Source organism: Vulpes lagopus, chromosome 7 (assembly GCF_018345385.1).
Source record: "Vulpes lagopus strain Blue_001 chromosome 7, ASM1834538v1, whole genome shotgun sequence".
NCBI lineage: Eukaryota > Metazoa > Chordata > Mammalia > Carnivora > Canidae > Vulpes > Vulpes lagopus.
Window position 1 is genome coordinate 52,057,194 of NC_054830.1, and position 15,103 is coordinate 52,072,296.

At 38.6% G+C, this 15,103-nt stretch overlaps 1 protein-coding gene across 4 annotated transcripts in view; it reads left to right on the forward strand.

The window, feature by feature from the left end:
• The window catches only part of PPARG (peroxisome proliferator activated receptor gamma), a 132,650-nt gene that overhangs the window by 104,770 nt on the left and 12,777 nt on the right, over positions 1-15,103 (forward strand). For all 4 annotated transcript variants that reach the window (XM_041760806.1, XM_041760807.1, XM_041760805.1 and 1 more), the window contains 2 exons: positions 470-669; positions 9,965-10,415. In XM_041760806.1, the coding sequence (XP_041616740.1) occupies positions 470-669; positions 9,965-10,415 (651 nt within the window). The remainder of the gene's footprint in view (positions 1-469; positions 670-9,964; positions 10,416-15,103) is intronic.

Here is a 15,103-nt window from a genome sequence, read left to right on the forward strand (position 1 = left end):
TAGACACGTGAAATCAAAAGTACAGTTTGAAATTGCTGTCATTGAAGAAAGTACCAAGGGCTCTTGAAGTACAGGCGAATGAATAATAAATTCTGCTTGAAGAAGTCAAGGAAGGCCTCACAAATAAGGTAATGTTCGAATTGGGTCTTGAGGGATGAGTAGGAACTGGCCCTCACCTATTTTATGTGTAAGTAAATACCCTTTTCTCTCTCTGCTGAGCTCTTAGATCCTTTCACCTTCCCAGTGAGATCATGCATTAATATTTTTTTAATTAAAGAAGTGAACAATTTAATTTTTACAGATAGCCTGCGCTATCACTGTGAAATTAAAACATGAGCAAAGTTGGAGCAGAAAAACCAGACCTTGAGATTGGTGGAGGAGAGGAGGGGCTTTCCTGTGTGGGCACTGGGACTGGGGATGAGCAGCAGTGATTCAATGATGCATCTTTGTCGTTTCTCTCCCTCTGTAGCCATCAGGTTTGGGCGGATGCCACAGGCTGAGAAGGAAAAGCTGTTGGCGGAGATCTCCAGTGATATCGACCAGCTGAACCCAGAGTCTGCTGATCTCCGGGCCCTGGCAAAACATTTGTATGACTCATACATAAAGTCCTTCCCGCTGACCAAAGCAAAGGCGAGAGCGATCTTGACAGGAAAGACAACAGACAAATCAGTTAGTTCTCTTCTGCTATCTTCATTTGGGGTGGCTGGGTTTGTTGTTGTTGTTGTTTTGTCTTTGAGAAAATAATTCACCCTGTTACACACACATAGGCCGAGTTGTATTCAGCTGTTGGCTGTTACATAGTACAGACTGAAACACAGGAAAGGAAATGTTTTCAGATAGGATAAGTAACCCTTATTTTGAAAAGGGAAAAAATCCTTCAAGTTTTCCTAATAAATTGTTTGAGAATAGTATAAAGCCCCCCTCTGCCCACTGCCCTCCTTCAGGAGCCATCTCTTTTCTTGACATCAGAATAACTGGCACAACTACATCCATTCCAGCAGCGCTGCTTTCCTCTGGGAAGGGCCTGATCTAGGTTTGGAAAAGGTATGCATTCCCATTATTTTCCAGTTCAGGAGAACCACTAGAGTTACTTAGTAAGTTCCACGTGGGGCATAAAAATACATCTAGATATTACATGACCTTCTTCCTTTGTAGCTCTGTTGATGGCTCCTGGGCAACTATCCTTCCATTACGTATGTGAATTTTATCTTCTTTGAGGCTCTGAGCTGCCAGGGTTACTCCTACCCTAGATTCTCGAATATCGAACATCTCGAACATTGATTACCAGTTTAGAAAACCCAGAGTAGGTTATAATTGTCACTAAGTCAGATGTTCCAAAGCAGAACTCTTCCTCAATAGGAAGCTGAGAAAGCAAAATGGAATCGTTTTAAAATAAAACACAACAACACCTGGTTCTGCCTGTCAGCCTCCAGTATGACCTGGGGCACATCCCTGCCCCTGTTTCACAGGCAGGGGTCCGACTTCGATTGTATGGTCTGCAGCAGATCCCTAGGGTTGTAGGAAGTGCAGAACACATTCAGGCGATGCCCACCCGGTCCTTGAAAATCCTTTTATGCTATCATTTTTTTTCAAATGAACACTTCCAGGAGAGGCATGCAATTACCTTATAGATATGTGTGTTTTTCCCCACTCAGTTATATTTGGAGAAAATACAATTAGCCTTTAGTCACATCTCAAGATGTGATTTTTTTTCCCTTTTAGCTATAAACCATTAGAGTCGTGTCATCTTATAGAAAAAGAAAACTGGAAAAAAAAAAAAAAAAGAAAGAAAGAAAGAAAGAAAAGGAAAACTGTGGGATAATGCTGTATAAAGAGCCAAATGCCAAGAAGGACCATGAGTTTCCTGACTGAGAGGTCAGAGGTCACTGGTACCTTAACAGTATCATACCTGTATCCAGTTCTTCGCAATTTCAAAAAATCTTACACATTCATTACGTTCAAGATACATAGCTATCTTACAGCTGCTGTTATTATCCTGTTGTTTTTTTTTTTAAAGATGAGACTAGAGTCCAGAGAGGTTAAACATTTTGCCCTGAATTAACATAGTTAGCATGCAGAAGAACCCTGTGATGCAGGCCTTCTAACTTCTACCTCAGTGCATTCTGAGCATGATACTCCCTCCTGGAAGCTCGTCTTCCCCACTGGCTAGCAATGAGCCAGATGGACAGGTGCGCTAGGAAAGCTTCACCTTGGGAAAACGTGCTACACTATAATTTATTTTTACCAATGTTTAGAATGGCAGGAATCTTCTGCCTTGTTCTGCTATCTCAATATATTCGCAGCCAGGAATTCTGTCTTTTGCTCTTCCCAAATTTTAGGGTCTAGGACAACTATCTCCCATTGAGGCAGGACTGCAGACTCTAGGTCCTAGTAAAGCTGAGTCTGTGTATTCATTAAATGCCCCCCAAAATTGGGGCACAGCAAAACAAAAACCAGCGAAGACCTCTGTGTTGCTGATGTGACTATGGAAAATCAACTGTGTTTATTCAAAGGTAGAAAAATAAAAGGAAAATTAGTGGCCTGGCTAAAAGGGGTTAACAGCTGAAGGCAGACAGCAGCAGTTTGCTGAGAGCCAGTGTGAGACAGGGACCTGGAGGCTGGGGAGGCCCAGAGCTGGGAAGGGAGCTAGGACAAGGATGAGGATGGGGAAAGAGTCCAAAAGCAAACTGTTTACTCCATAGTTTTGCCTCAGGCTATTTAGTTTCCAGGAACTGCTTTCTCACCTTCTCTTTATCTCCCAATCCATACCTGCAATCCATGCTGGAAATCCTATCAATTTCATAGTACCTGGAAGATAGGAGGAAGGCATTAAAAAAAATGTTTTTCCCCAGTAGTCAAGAATTTAAATGTACACTACCAGTGAGCAGCATATTCTCTTATGTGTTGCTAGAGGGCAAAGAGCCCAGTCCACTATAAATCACTTTAAAACCTCATGCCAATTGACAATTTGGCTCTAAATCTTTGAGTTAAAAATAAGATAATTGTAGGCTCTTTATGGGATAAATAGGTATTAAGGTATTTTAAGAGAAAGGACTGCAAAATGCTTGATTATAGGCTTCTCAAGTTCAGAGGCCAAATGTTTGTCATGTTTTCCTTTATAGTAACTAAGACTGTGCTTTGCCCATAATAGTTACTCAGAATGTATTTGTTTAATTGAATTAAAAACTGTTGCCTGTGCCCCTTTGAAATTCTGGACTTTGAACAGAGAGCCTTTAACTAGCCCAATATTTGCTCACCAACCTGGACATCATTAATGGTCTGGATAGAGGCAGAATTGCCTCTTGTTAGGGTCTGGAAAGGAAAGAGAGATAGGGCCAAATTAAAATAATCCATTCCCTGATTACACAAAACTGAAATAGAATTATTTGGCTCTCTTTTCTCCTTATCTTGCAAAATCAAATTAAGCACTAGTGGAAAGAAATAGTTCAGAGAGAATATGGTAGAAGGGAAAAAAAATCCAAAATGTGATTTCCAATGAGACTAGAGATTTGTTCTTTATCTTAGTGGTCATGTTATTTATTTGATAGCATGCTCTCAGGGGTGTTATGTTATCTCTTGGCCAAGACTTATGAAAGTTAAGATTTGCATTGATAGGAAAAGTCATGCAGAAGTATGAACTCTTGAGAGGGTGGAGGATATGGAAAAGTGGCCATGGCTGGTGCAGTAGGACAGCTTGGGTCTCATTATACACCCTGCTTGAGACTGATGTCATTAGTGTTGGTTAGGCCAAGCCTGGGGGGCCGGCGGGGGGGTGGGGGTGGAGGCTGCTGAGCATAATGGATGGCCAGTTACCCAGAATCTTTGGAAAAGGAAACAACTTTATTGAAAAGGCCATTCTTCTTTATCTTACTGCTCAATTTAACCATTGCCTATTCGGTCTCATTTGGGGATACCTGCTAATCTCTCCTCTCAGGACCTGTACCAGCATTTGCCTTCAGGCCAAGCAGGGCTTCTCCCTTCTCAACTAAACTTCAGTCTCCTGTATCTTATTTCCTGGTGCCATTCTCACCTTTCAAAACAGATAAATGAGCAGATAAATGAAATGCTTCTGTGTCCCTCCCATCTTTTTAACTTTGACATCGTGTCTTCAGGTTATGACTCCCCTACTTTTCATTGCCATGTCTGAAAGAATAATGCTTGGAAAGTTTAGGCTCAGGGCTGGATGGGATACAGACTCACCGGATACAGTTAACCCGAGAAGGAGGTTCACTAGCAGTAAACCTTTAGCTGCCCTCAAAGGGGATTGGCACTGACTGTCCCCACAATCTCTTTCCCTTTCAGTGGCTTATAGCAGCCCAGCACCTTCTTTAAGAGATCCCGCTGAACTCTGAAAACCGTGAATATAGAACCAGGGTGCTGTGTTTCATGATGGCAACTTGAGAACTGAATGGACTTTGGAAGTTCCCAGTGTTTGAATATTACCCTGATGTGATGAACACACTGGGTGTGTCATTGTCACATGACCCCATGTTTGTTGGTGAAAATAAACAGAGAGTGGTTTTCAAAAACCATTTTCAGTGCCATGGTTTGTCATAAAACAATAAATAGAGAAACCCTTGGTACGCCTGCCAACTTTTCATCTCATATCTGAGAGATGGCAAGGCCCTGGCTGCACTATCTGCAAATAAGGAATAAAACTTGTTATTTGTACTGTATTGGACTTTGGGTCCCAAAGCATCACATTGCTTCTGATGGGTACATGTAGAGTCACTGTTTTTATAATTACGAGAGCAAAGTGGTGCCATCATAAAAATGGTTTTTCTAGTGTGTGAAATACAAAACTACCAAATAATAAAACCGACATGGAAATGTAAACTTTTGTGAATTTTCCCATTCTAAAATTTACAGTGGCCGTCAAAGCCTAGTAACTCTCAAAGCTATTGGAAAGATATCTATTCTTTTCTGTCCTACACTTACAGCTAAACAAAGTGTGGTTTCTTTCCCCTTTATGTACAAAAAAACCTGAGTGAGTTGGAATTTGCTCCCCTAAGAAGAAAGATACTGGACAAACTGTCAGAGAAAAGAGACTTAGGAGCCTCCAATATAAATAAAGAGCAGAATAGTAGTGCTGATTTGTTTGGATGGCTAATAAAGAAGCTGGGCGCCTAGGATCATTAATCCATATATTAATGTTAATAAAATAAATTCCTTTATTGCCAAGGCTATCAAGAATAGCTGAAGATATAAAAGACCTGAACCAATAGTGTTCTTTCAGACAATAAATTTAAAAATATATAGTTAAGAAAAGCATTTAGATTTTTTTTTTCTTAATGATTAGACTCAGTTGACCAATACCCTTGTTTGCCAGTTGAGTAACGCTTTGGCTGACAGTAGATGGTTTTTTAAGAGCTGTGGTTATGTGCTAGTTCATTAGAGTGTGAATAATTCTTCCCATTAAGTTTTTATTTCTCTTAAATCTCTAAACCATGCAGGAAAACAGAATTACATTTGAGAGAGTTTTTAAATTAACATCAGTCACATCCAGCACTTAACTAGCACTTCTAGGAAATAATAGTTCAAAAGGCACCGCCTCCAAGACCCCATCATAGAAGAGCATCGGTTTAAAAGCCAGTGTTTCTCCCAGGATAGTCATTTTATTTAAAGAAGGAAAAAGCAGGAAAGACATGTAGAAAGCAATAGAAAGGGAAAAGAACTCATCATGAGTCAGGAGATCTAGGTCCAGTTCAGGGTTTGCTGTAAATAGTTATTTGACTCTGGAAAGTCTCTTGGCTTCATTTAGTTTATTCATATCTCGTCAGAGAATGATGATGTAGGTGATTTTTGAAGATCCCTTTGGGTCTATAAATCCCATGGTTCTCAACAAGAGGAAAAGAGAAATGGGCAAAAGCAGAAAGAAAATTGGAGAAAAAAAAAAAACTAAAAAAAAAAACAAAAAAAACTAACCAGTGGGTTTTGACTAACATTCACTCATTATAGCTAATCTAGGAGAACCATGCATCTCTAAAAGGATGAAAGTCAGTCAGAAGAATAAGGAAGAAGGAAACAAAATGAAGAAGATAGGCCCTAAGAATTCAGTTTCTCTTCCTTGAGACTTTGTTCTAATCTGTCATGAAAACTAAGGATATCAAGAATGCTCCATGAGATGAGGCACACATTTTTTTTTCAAGCCAGTTTGAACTCTGACGTGGTTAGCAAGTGATGGTTTGTGAATGGGTAGAGTTGTCTGTTACACTAAAATTTCAGTCTCTCAAATTGGAGCAATCACCAGGACAATCTGTGCTTTATTAGTTGACTTTCTCATTTGTCTCCATTAGCTTGTTGTTTGATTATTAGAAAAGAGCTGTAAACTTAAAGCATTCATGCAGAATCCCTTTTATAACTTGTATATTAAAATGATGTTATGTATTACTAAGGAACACTATTCTTCTATTTCTCCAGTCAAAAAAGTCAACTTTTATTACTCTGTTTTCATTATTAAGCCAGCTTCCCCCCATGATCATTGTGTTATATATTAGCAGCATGCAAGAGACCTGTAACTAAATTTAATAATATATATAAAACAGTACCTATAATCCTGGCTTTGATATGTGGAGCCATTTTTGAAAATCAAAATATGTCAAAAATAATTACATTTGATGTATCTCTCCAAAGAAAACTAATTTTCTTTTACAAAAACTATTTTTGCTCCCCTATAAAAACATTCTGTTGAACTGCAATTTTCTTCATGTCAGTCTCACCTTTTTTTCTGGTCTGTCCAGCATATGAGAAATACAAGTATCATAGTGGCCAGGGGCAGATTCACCACAAAGTGAATGAAGCTTAAGCGTCAGGGCTCCTCCCTTGCACAGAGCCCCTTCCAATGCTCTGGGAAGGGTCCGAGAAGTTTTGCTCTTAAAATTTGTACTATTGAACCCAGCAGTTGTCAAGATGTACCCAATGGTTGTATGCATGTCAGGCCCCACAAAACCTGGATCCTGATAATTTATTATCTTCCTGTTCTTTCCCGTTAAGGAGAAATGCTTATCTAGCCATTTGATATAGTGTCTGAAGATAAATAGCTCCAAACTAGAAGTGTAAAATCATTATGACCAAATTTGAGGATGCTGTGGTTTCTCTTATAATAGCAGATCATCAGATGATACCGTACAAGCTAATAGAATTTGGAAGGCTTCCCTTTGATTTGTAGAATATACAGAAATATGGAAGTGAAGTTCATTTTATTTTACCAGAAGTGTAACATTAAATTAATGATCCAAGATAAATTACACAGGTCAAATTCCACTTGGTTTTAAGAGTTCAGCCTTCTGTGAATCAGGCAAGTTCACTGTCTTTTCACTATTTTGAGGGGGGTGGGAGAGAAGGTCCCAGTGTGAAATGGGTGAGTTAAGTGTTGGCCATCTAAGAATCGGTGAATTGGTGGCAAAGAAAGGCAGATTTTCATGCAGATGGTGTCTGGTGATCACTTTTGCAATTTGACAGATTTACATGGAGGCTGAAATTACCTTTGCAGACTTCAAAAATGCAATGAAAACAGTGTAGTCTTGGAAAAACAAATCTACCTGGTAGTCATTTGCATGTCAATGCCCAGAATTCCCTACCAGTTCACCACTTTTTCAAAATGCTGAAGGGATTAAAAAAAAAAAAAAAAAAAAAAAACCTAGAATGGTTTGGCATGATGGTGGGGGCTGCTGATTCCTTTCTCCGTCCTTGAGTGTTTACTGCCAGGAAATCCTGACCAACATCGATTGCCAAGGGGTTAAAGTCACATTGTTGTTAAATTGGGAGAGAAAATTAGCAGGATTTTGTGCCCTATGTTCAACTATCACAGAGTTTCAAAAACAGGAACCTGGGGCTTTATATGAGGGGACAGGGGAAGTCAAGGGGAAGAGTCACAGGGTGATTTATCAGGGCATAGTTCCAGATAAATTGCTTACATGGAGGTAGAAGAATTTCATGCATACATTCTGTGCCAAGAAGCCAAATGGTTGAGCAGAAGCCCATCCAGAAGTTGAAGTGGGCAGTGCTGGGTACAGTCTTTCCATATGTGAAGACAGGATGATTTATAGCCATGTTATTTTGTACTTACATACATACAGCTACCTGTATGGTATCAATACCATCTGATTCTCATAGCAATAAAGAAAGTCAGTATTTTAATGACAGAAATTATAATATGCTATAAAACTCCCAGAGGACAGAAACCACATTTTTCTGTAGGTTCTATAAAAGCATGTCTTTCTCATGATTAGAATCTGACATTCTGGGGTAACTCAGCACATTTTAACTGATGTGACTGATTATCTGCTCTTTTTTCCTCTCTCGTTAAGAATATCAATCCTGAAGTAGAAAAAAAGAAAAAAAAAACAAGCAGAATGTTTAAAAACATAGTAAGCATTATTTGTTTCCTAATTTACTTGAAGAATTAGAGCCACCAAGCAAATTTACTTTTGGGTCCTTGCAAAGCCTCTGCCCTCCTTTGGGGTTGATCAAACAATACACTTGAAGTGAATTTTTTGGTTAGGAAAAAGGAAGAATTTCTGGAATAATTCCAGTGAATGGTGTTGAAATAATATGCAAGTTTGGAAATCTACTCAACATCTAAGAGTCCGTAGCATTAGTGTTATTTCTTTCAGTGTAGACCAGACTTAATAGTTTGGTGAAAATCACAGACTTGTGTAGAGATTAACAGTTACAATCTCCAAACTTGAAGGTAGCTACTGCTACTCAGTATACTGCTTCCTCTTGCCCATCAGGAAAGAATTCTCAGCATCTCTGCTTAAAAGAAACTTTAGTAACACCAGAGACCTCATGTTCAGTGTTCATGCATGTGTGTACATGCTCCCATATACCCACATTAGACCACACACATGTGTACACAGCTTCAGAGAAACGCAACTAGAATATCTTCAAGAGAAAAGATGGAAACATCCAATTTAATCCACTGCCCTCGATTGAGAAATTTGAGCCTAGGAAAGATAAATGACTTTCCTAAAGTGACATACTTAACCAAAACTGGAACACAAACACCCTCAACTCTTATTCCAGTGCTTTCAGGTCTACACTTACTTGAATGAGATTGGGAGTTTAACTTCTATAGTTCAGTATTTCCAGTGTATATAAAATGCTGCCCCTTCTCAATCAGAGTAGCCTAGAGAATTTCACAATGATGGCAACCCTTTGGTCAGTCTATACAAGGAAACGAAAGAAGAGAGATCATTTAATGACTAGCAATTTACTTTTGATGGCACCCTTTTGCAGATTGAGTAACTGATGCACGTGTTTTATTGATTATTTGACCTTTAAGGACAGATATTGTGAAAAATAAGTTCAAAACCATTTTTTAATTTTGCCACTTTATATGAAGTGCTTACCCACAGGCTTAAACATCTGGCTCTTTCTGAAACAGATTGCTTCCAGAGCATTAAGAAAAGAAATAGACATTTTCTTGGCTCAATATTTCTCATCTGCTTTCAAACTGATTTTTTATAGTTAAGTATATTTTACAGGCACACTGCGTTTCATTTGAGATCTGAGTAGATTTAATCTAAAACTGCAAGATTACTTTATGTTCAAGTGGGTGTGTTCAACCGAGTTGCCGAAATGATTTTTTTTTTTTTTATTGAAAGAAGGTTAAAAACACACTCTCTTGAAAGCCAAGATAAACAACAGATTTTGTATGATTTTTACAAGTCAGCAACAAAGTTTCTCCAAACAACCAAAACTGGAATTATTAGCCAGTCATAAGTAAAATGTTGCAGTATAAGTTGAAAGAAAAGAAGACCAAGCTTGGTAAAATATGTTTGGTCCCAGAAGACAATTAGGAGCAATAATCAGGAGATGAGAGTACTTTCTCATTAAGTATCTTCAACCTTAAAGATTTTAGTTAGCGAAGCAAATGTGTATAAAGAAACTGGAATGGGATTCACCCTGAATTAGAGATCTCCAACTCAGCCACTTCCCTTTTTTTTTTTTTTTTTTGCAGCCATTTGTTATCTATGACATGAATTCCTTAATGATGGGAGAAGATAAAATCAAGTTCAAACACATCACCCCCTTGCAGGAGCAGAGCAAAGAGGTGGCCATTCGCATCTTTCAGGGGTGTCAGTTCCGCTCAGTGGAAGCCGTGCAGGAGATCACAGAGTACGCCAAAAGTATCCCTGGTTTTGTAAACCTTGACTTGAATGACCAAGTAACTCTGCTAAAATATGGTGTCCATGAGATCATTTACACGATGCTGGCGTCCTTGATGAATAAAGACGGGGTTCTCATATCAGAAGGCCAAGGATTCATGACAAGGGAGTTTCTAAAGAGCCTGAGAAAGCCCTTTGGTGACTTCATGGAGCCAAAGTTTGAGTTTGCTGTGAAGTTCAATGCACTGGAATTAGATGACAGCGACTTGGCAATATTTATAGCCGTCATTATTCTCAGTGGAGGTAAGATGCATCTTTTGATCTTCCGTGGAAGAGGGTGGGACAGCAGTAGGATAACTGGAAGAATTTTGACATCCTTTTCTCTGTACTGCACTTTCATGCAAAAATATGCCAGTGGCATGATGCCATGAGAGCATCACTACACAGGTAAAGTACCAGGAGAGAAGATCATATATTTGCTGTTGGAAGGCTGTGGGCAACCCAGCCTTTCCAGTCAAATCCAAACATGAAAAACAAATGCCCTCTTCTTTTTTCTCCTTTTTTTTTCCTTTTTATTTTCTTTTCCCGTCTTTTCCCACCCCTCCCCTTCTCTCCGTTCACTCTCCCTTCTCCTTCCCTTTCCTTCCCATCCCTTCCTTCCCTTCCAGCCAATCTATTCTTCATTTCATTTAAGTAATGACATGTACAACTTTGCTTAAGTCACAGTGCTCACTTGGCATAGAGGGAGCACAACTAAGTGGTTTGGGGCAGATTTTGTTCCTGCTCTACCATCAGGAAGATATTACTTTGAATTGCTTTCCTAATATCAGAAATCGAGTAATATTTATCTACTGACTTCCACCTATTCCCTCAGGTAGATTTATCTGATGGCTTCCCTTAAAGTAACTTTGTGAGGTGGTTGGCTGTGATTAAAAATATAATCTGAACCAGAGAGCACAGAACAGAGAAATAAATTGAGTTATTTAGCAATTCATTGTATTTTTGGCCTTGCAAGTACATGATCTAACTGACCAACTCCAAAGCCAGGTTTTATACTAAATGCTACTTTCATTGGCTTCTCCACACATTTCCAGCTTATGTAGAAAGTTTTACTGTCATGTCTCTGTATAAAATTGTCTTTAAGCAATGAGTTTTCATTACTGAAATGGACTTCAGGTGAGCTTTTTGTGTGTACTCTACAGAGGATACTCTGTTGGCAAAAGCTGATGTGGGGAGGGATGGTGGTCCTATAGATGTAAACTGTAAACTATATAAGATATTATAAAGAACATGGTGTACTCTGTCCTCCTTTGTTGTCCAATTACTTGAGAGCAGAATACTTCTGAAATCAGGTGCCTGATATATTACTACTAATAATAATGATAGAAAACACTTAAATACCTACTGTCTTCTAAGCAGTATCCTAAGCATGTGATACACGTTCACTTAATTCTCCAGCCCAGCAAGAAAAGTACGTTTTGCAAAGGAGGAAGCCAGAGCCCTGAAAGGTTCAGTCACTTGCCCAGGGCTACGTAGCTAACACAGGATAGAACCAGGATTCTGAACTCCGGTAGTCTGGCTCCGGAGTCTACAGTAATACTGCCCTTTAGGTAACTTGGGTGCAAATAGATGACAGTGCAGCCCAGGTTAACTCTGGAGCCTCCACTGCAGTGTCAAGTTGTAACTCCTTTAAAAATGGTGTTTGGGGGGTTATATTTAATGTAACAAAAACTACTGTCCAACATGTTGTAATACCTTAACTGAATCTACTTAAACAGATCAACCCTCGATCCTCTGGGATCCATGATCAATTCAGCAAAGAAGAATGAGATTCTAGTTTATTTGAGGTGCATTAGGAGAAGAAACTTAAATTTTGAAGCACTAGATGAGAAAACAGGTTGTTATTGCTTAGCTAATAATTTGAAGCACATTTTATTTTTTTAGGCATTTTATTTTTAATGCAAAATAGAAATATTAACATTTGATATGTTTCTAAGTTTTTTCCTGAGCATACCATATATTCCATGTTTATATTCAATCGTTTTCCCCATGTCATTACGTACTCTTTGTTAATATTTTTCATTAATTTTTGAAAATAAAAGTAATACGTGGTCATTTCATAATTCAAAGGGTACAGAAAAGTGTGAGTGGAAATTAAAGGCCTCTGTCCTCAGAATAAAATAAGATTAACAAAGTCCTATTCCTCCTCCTGAAACGTTTCTGTCCATGTGCTAGCATATATATGTATGTATATATGTATTAGATACATATATGTAATATATGTATTCACACTACCATTTTAATGACTATAAAATATTCCATTTTAAAAAGGACCATTATATACCAAATAATCTCTTTACTTATTTTTTTTTTAAGATTTTATTTATTTATTCATGAGAGAGAGAGAGAGAGAGAGAGAGAGAGGCAGAGACACAGGCAGAGGGAGAAGCAGGCTCCACTCAGGGAGCCCGACATGGGACTCGATCCCAGGTCCCCAGGATCACACCCCAGGCTGCAGGCAGCGCTAAACCGCTGCACCACCAGGGCTGCCCAATCTCTTTACTTATGATTGCTAATTTAAAAACCTATCAACAAGAACATAGAAAATTATCAAAAATGTGTTCTAAATTTTTGTTTTAGTGAACATTATTAAGTATAAATTTCTGTTCAAATTGCAAATTATTTTCTCATTCTAAAGTACCAGAAGTGAAAAAAATAAATAAATAAAAATAAAGTACCAGAAGTGGAATTGCTGGGTAGATGATTATAAATATTTTTAAATCTTTTGTTACATCATTGCCACATTGTTCACCACAACATTTATGAGTTTATATTCCCACCACAGATATACTAAAGGAAGCATTTGAAATAAGCTATTCAAAGATGATTAGTTGCTAGCCAGGGCAGGTTTACACAAGAAACAGTCATGATAATTCTGGACTTTTTTGAACAAATTTTGGGGTTTTTATGTTTTGCTTTTTAGGATTTATTTATTTTAGAGAGAGAGTATGTGTGTGCAAGCAGGGGGAGGGGCAGAGGGAGAGGGGGAGAGAGAGAATCCTGAAGCAGACTCCCCACTGAGCACAGAGCCCTATTTGGGACTCCATCCCAGGACCTTGAGATCATGACCTGAGCTGAAATCAAGAGTTGGCCACTTAACCAATTGAGCTACCCAGGTGCCCCAGTGAGCAATATTGTTTTATGGGCCTGTGAGACAACAGGGTGTTTTCATCTAGGAAAAAAGCCATTATGGCCTATAACTCACAAGCCAGGTTATTTAAAAATAGCAATTATTAGGCTTTAAATTTTTATTATTGCAATTTATTAGGCTTTAAATTTTTCATTAATTTGTCAAAAAATAACAGTAAGTTGATTGCAGGCTTTGGTTTTTTTTAATTATGAAAATTTAAAATGGTACATTTTAAATGTGGATGCTATATAAATGAGTTCCTTCTGGTCTTACACAGACCACTTTAACAGTAGCCAATATCCAGATCTTATTGGATCCTCACAACAATGAAGAAGGTAGCAGCCAGCCATAAATTATTAAAGTCTTATACCTGTGGTTATAATGAGAAGAAAACCCTGTAAATAATTTTAGACTTCCTTAAAAAGAAAAATAGAATTAACCATTGACTAGTTCCCATATCTCAAAAGGCAAATCCTTCCCTGATCAAAGTTTGCTTTTGTAGATGAAGTCTACCTACAGGCAATAGATAAGAATGAATAAACTGGACCCCATGTTTGCATAATACACAGAAATTTGATTCTCTTCTTTACTCGGAGAAGCTGATTGGGTATGGGCCAGAGAAAGAACTGCTCAAGTCTTTTCCAGTCCAAAGACTGGACTTCAGTAAGATAATAATCCCAGTCATTTGTAGATGCTGAGGTCAATATCCCAGATTGTGGCTTATTAGATCATTTATATTATTATATATTTCTCAATGAGTTCTAATTTTTTTCCCTATCCTGGTCTTTCCAGAAAGGGAAAACATTCATGCAAGCAAGAGGCAGTGATCTAGTAAACAAATTTCTGATCCTACCTAATCTTAAGAAAGGTTCATCATTTTCTTTTGTGTAGTTTACATTGAAGTCTATAGATAGTTTTAGTGATCCCAGAAAGAAGAGCTTTTAGCAGGGGCACCACTGACCTCATTCTGAGCTAGCCTTAGGATCACAGAAGAACTTCGTCTGGTGAAGGTGCCATAACCCTAGACTGAAGGAAGAATGGGAGATGGGCACTCTTACAAGAGTAAGAGTAGGGTGGTAAGGAATTAGGGAGAGTAAGGGCAAGGCATCTCCAGAAGACCCAAAGGGGACCTTTTTTTTTTTTTTTTTTTTTTTGGATGAAAGTACCTGATTTGACCCAACTAAGTATTTGCTGAGGAAACTGGAGTTGCTATAGTAAGATCACTGTCATTCAACTTCAAACCTAGAAACTGCTGATATGGTGAGATTTGGTACTTAGATTGGCCTGGTGCTTAGCATCTTTGCTGTTTACTCAGCTCTCAAACCAAGCTAGCTGAGAAAGATGACCTAGTTCTTCTCAAGTTTTTCCTCCTGTCTCTCTCCACTGAGCTCGAAGCAAGAAAAAAATGGGACAACAAAGAACAAGAGTCCAGAATCAGATAAAAGACAGCACTTTATACCTCTTTCAGAGCATTTCATATATGTTCTCTTGTTAGATCCCGACAATTCTCCTATATTTTTATCCTTGTTTCATAGAAGGAAAAGCAAGGGTCATAGACTTAAGCTGTCTGAGATCTAACAACTAGTGAGCAGTGGGACTGGAGCTGAAACCCATGTGTCCTGTCCCCTTGAAGTGCCCTCTCTGCCACACACCCTATCCCCTGCCACCTGGCTAATGGATCATGGTCACCCTGCTCACACCTGTGTTGGTGGCCACAACCTGTGCTCCCTTCACCATACCCCCTAAGGTATGGGCCCATAATTCAGCAGTACTGCTTCCTCAGTAGTCATGATAAGTAATA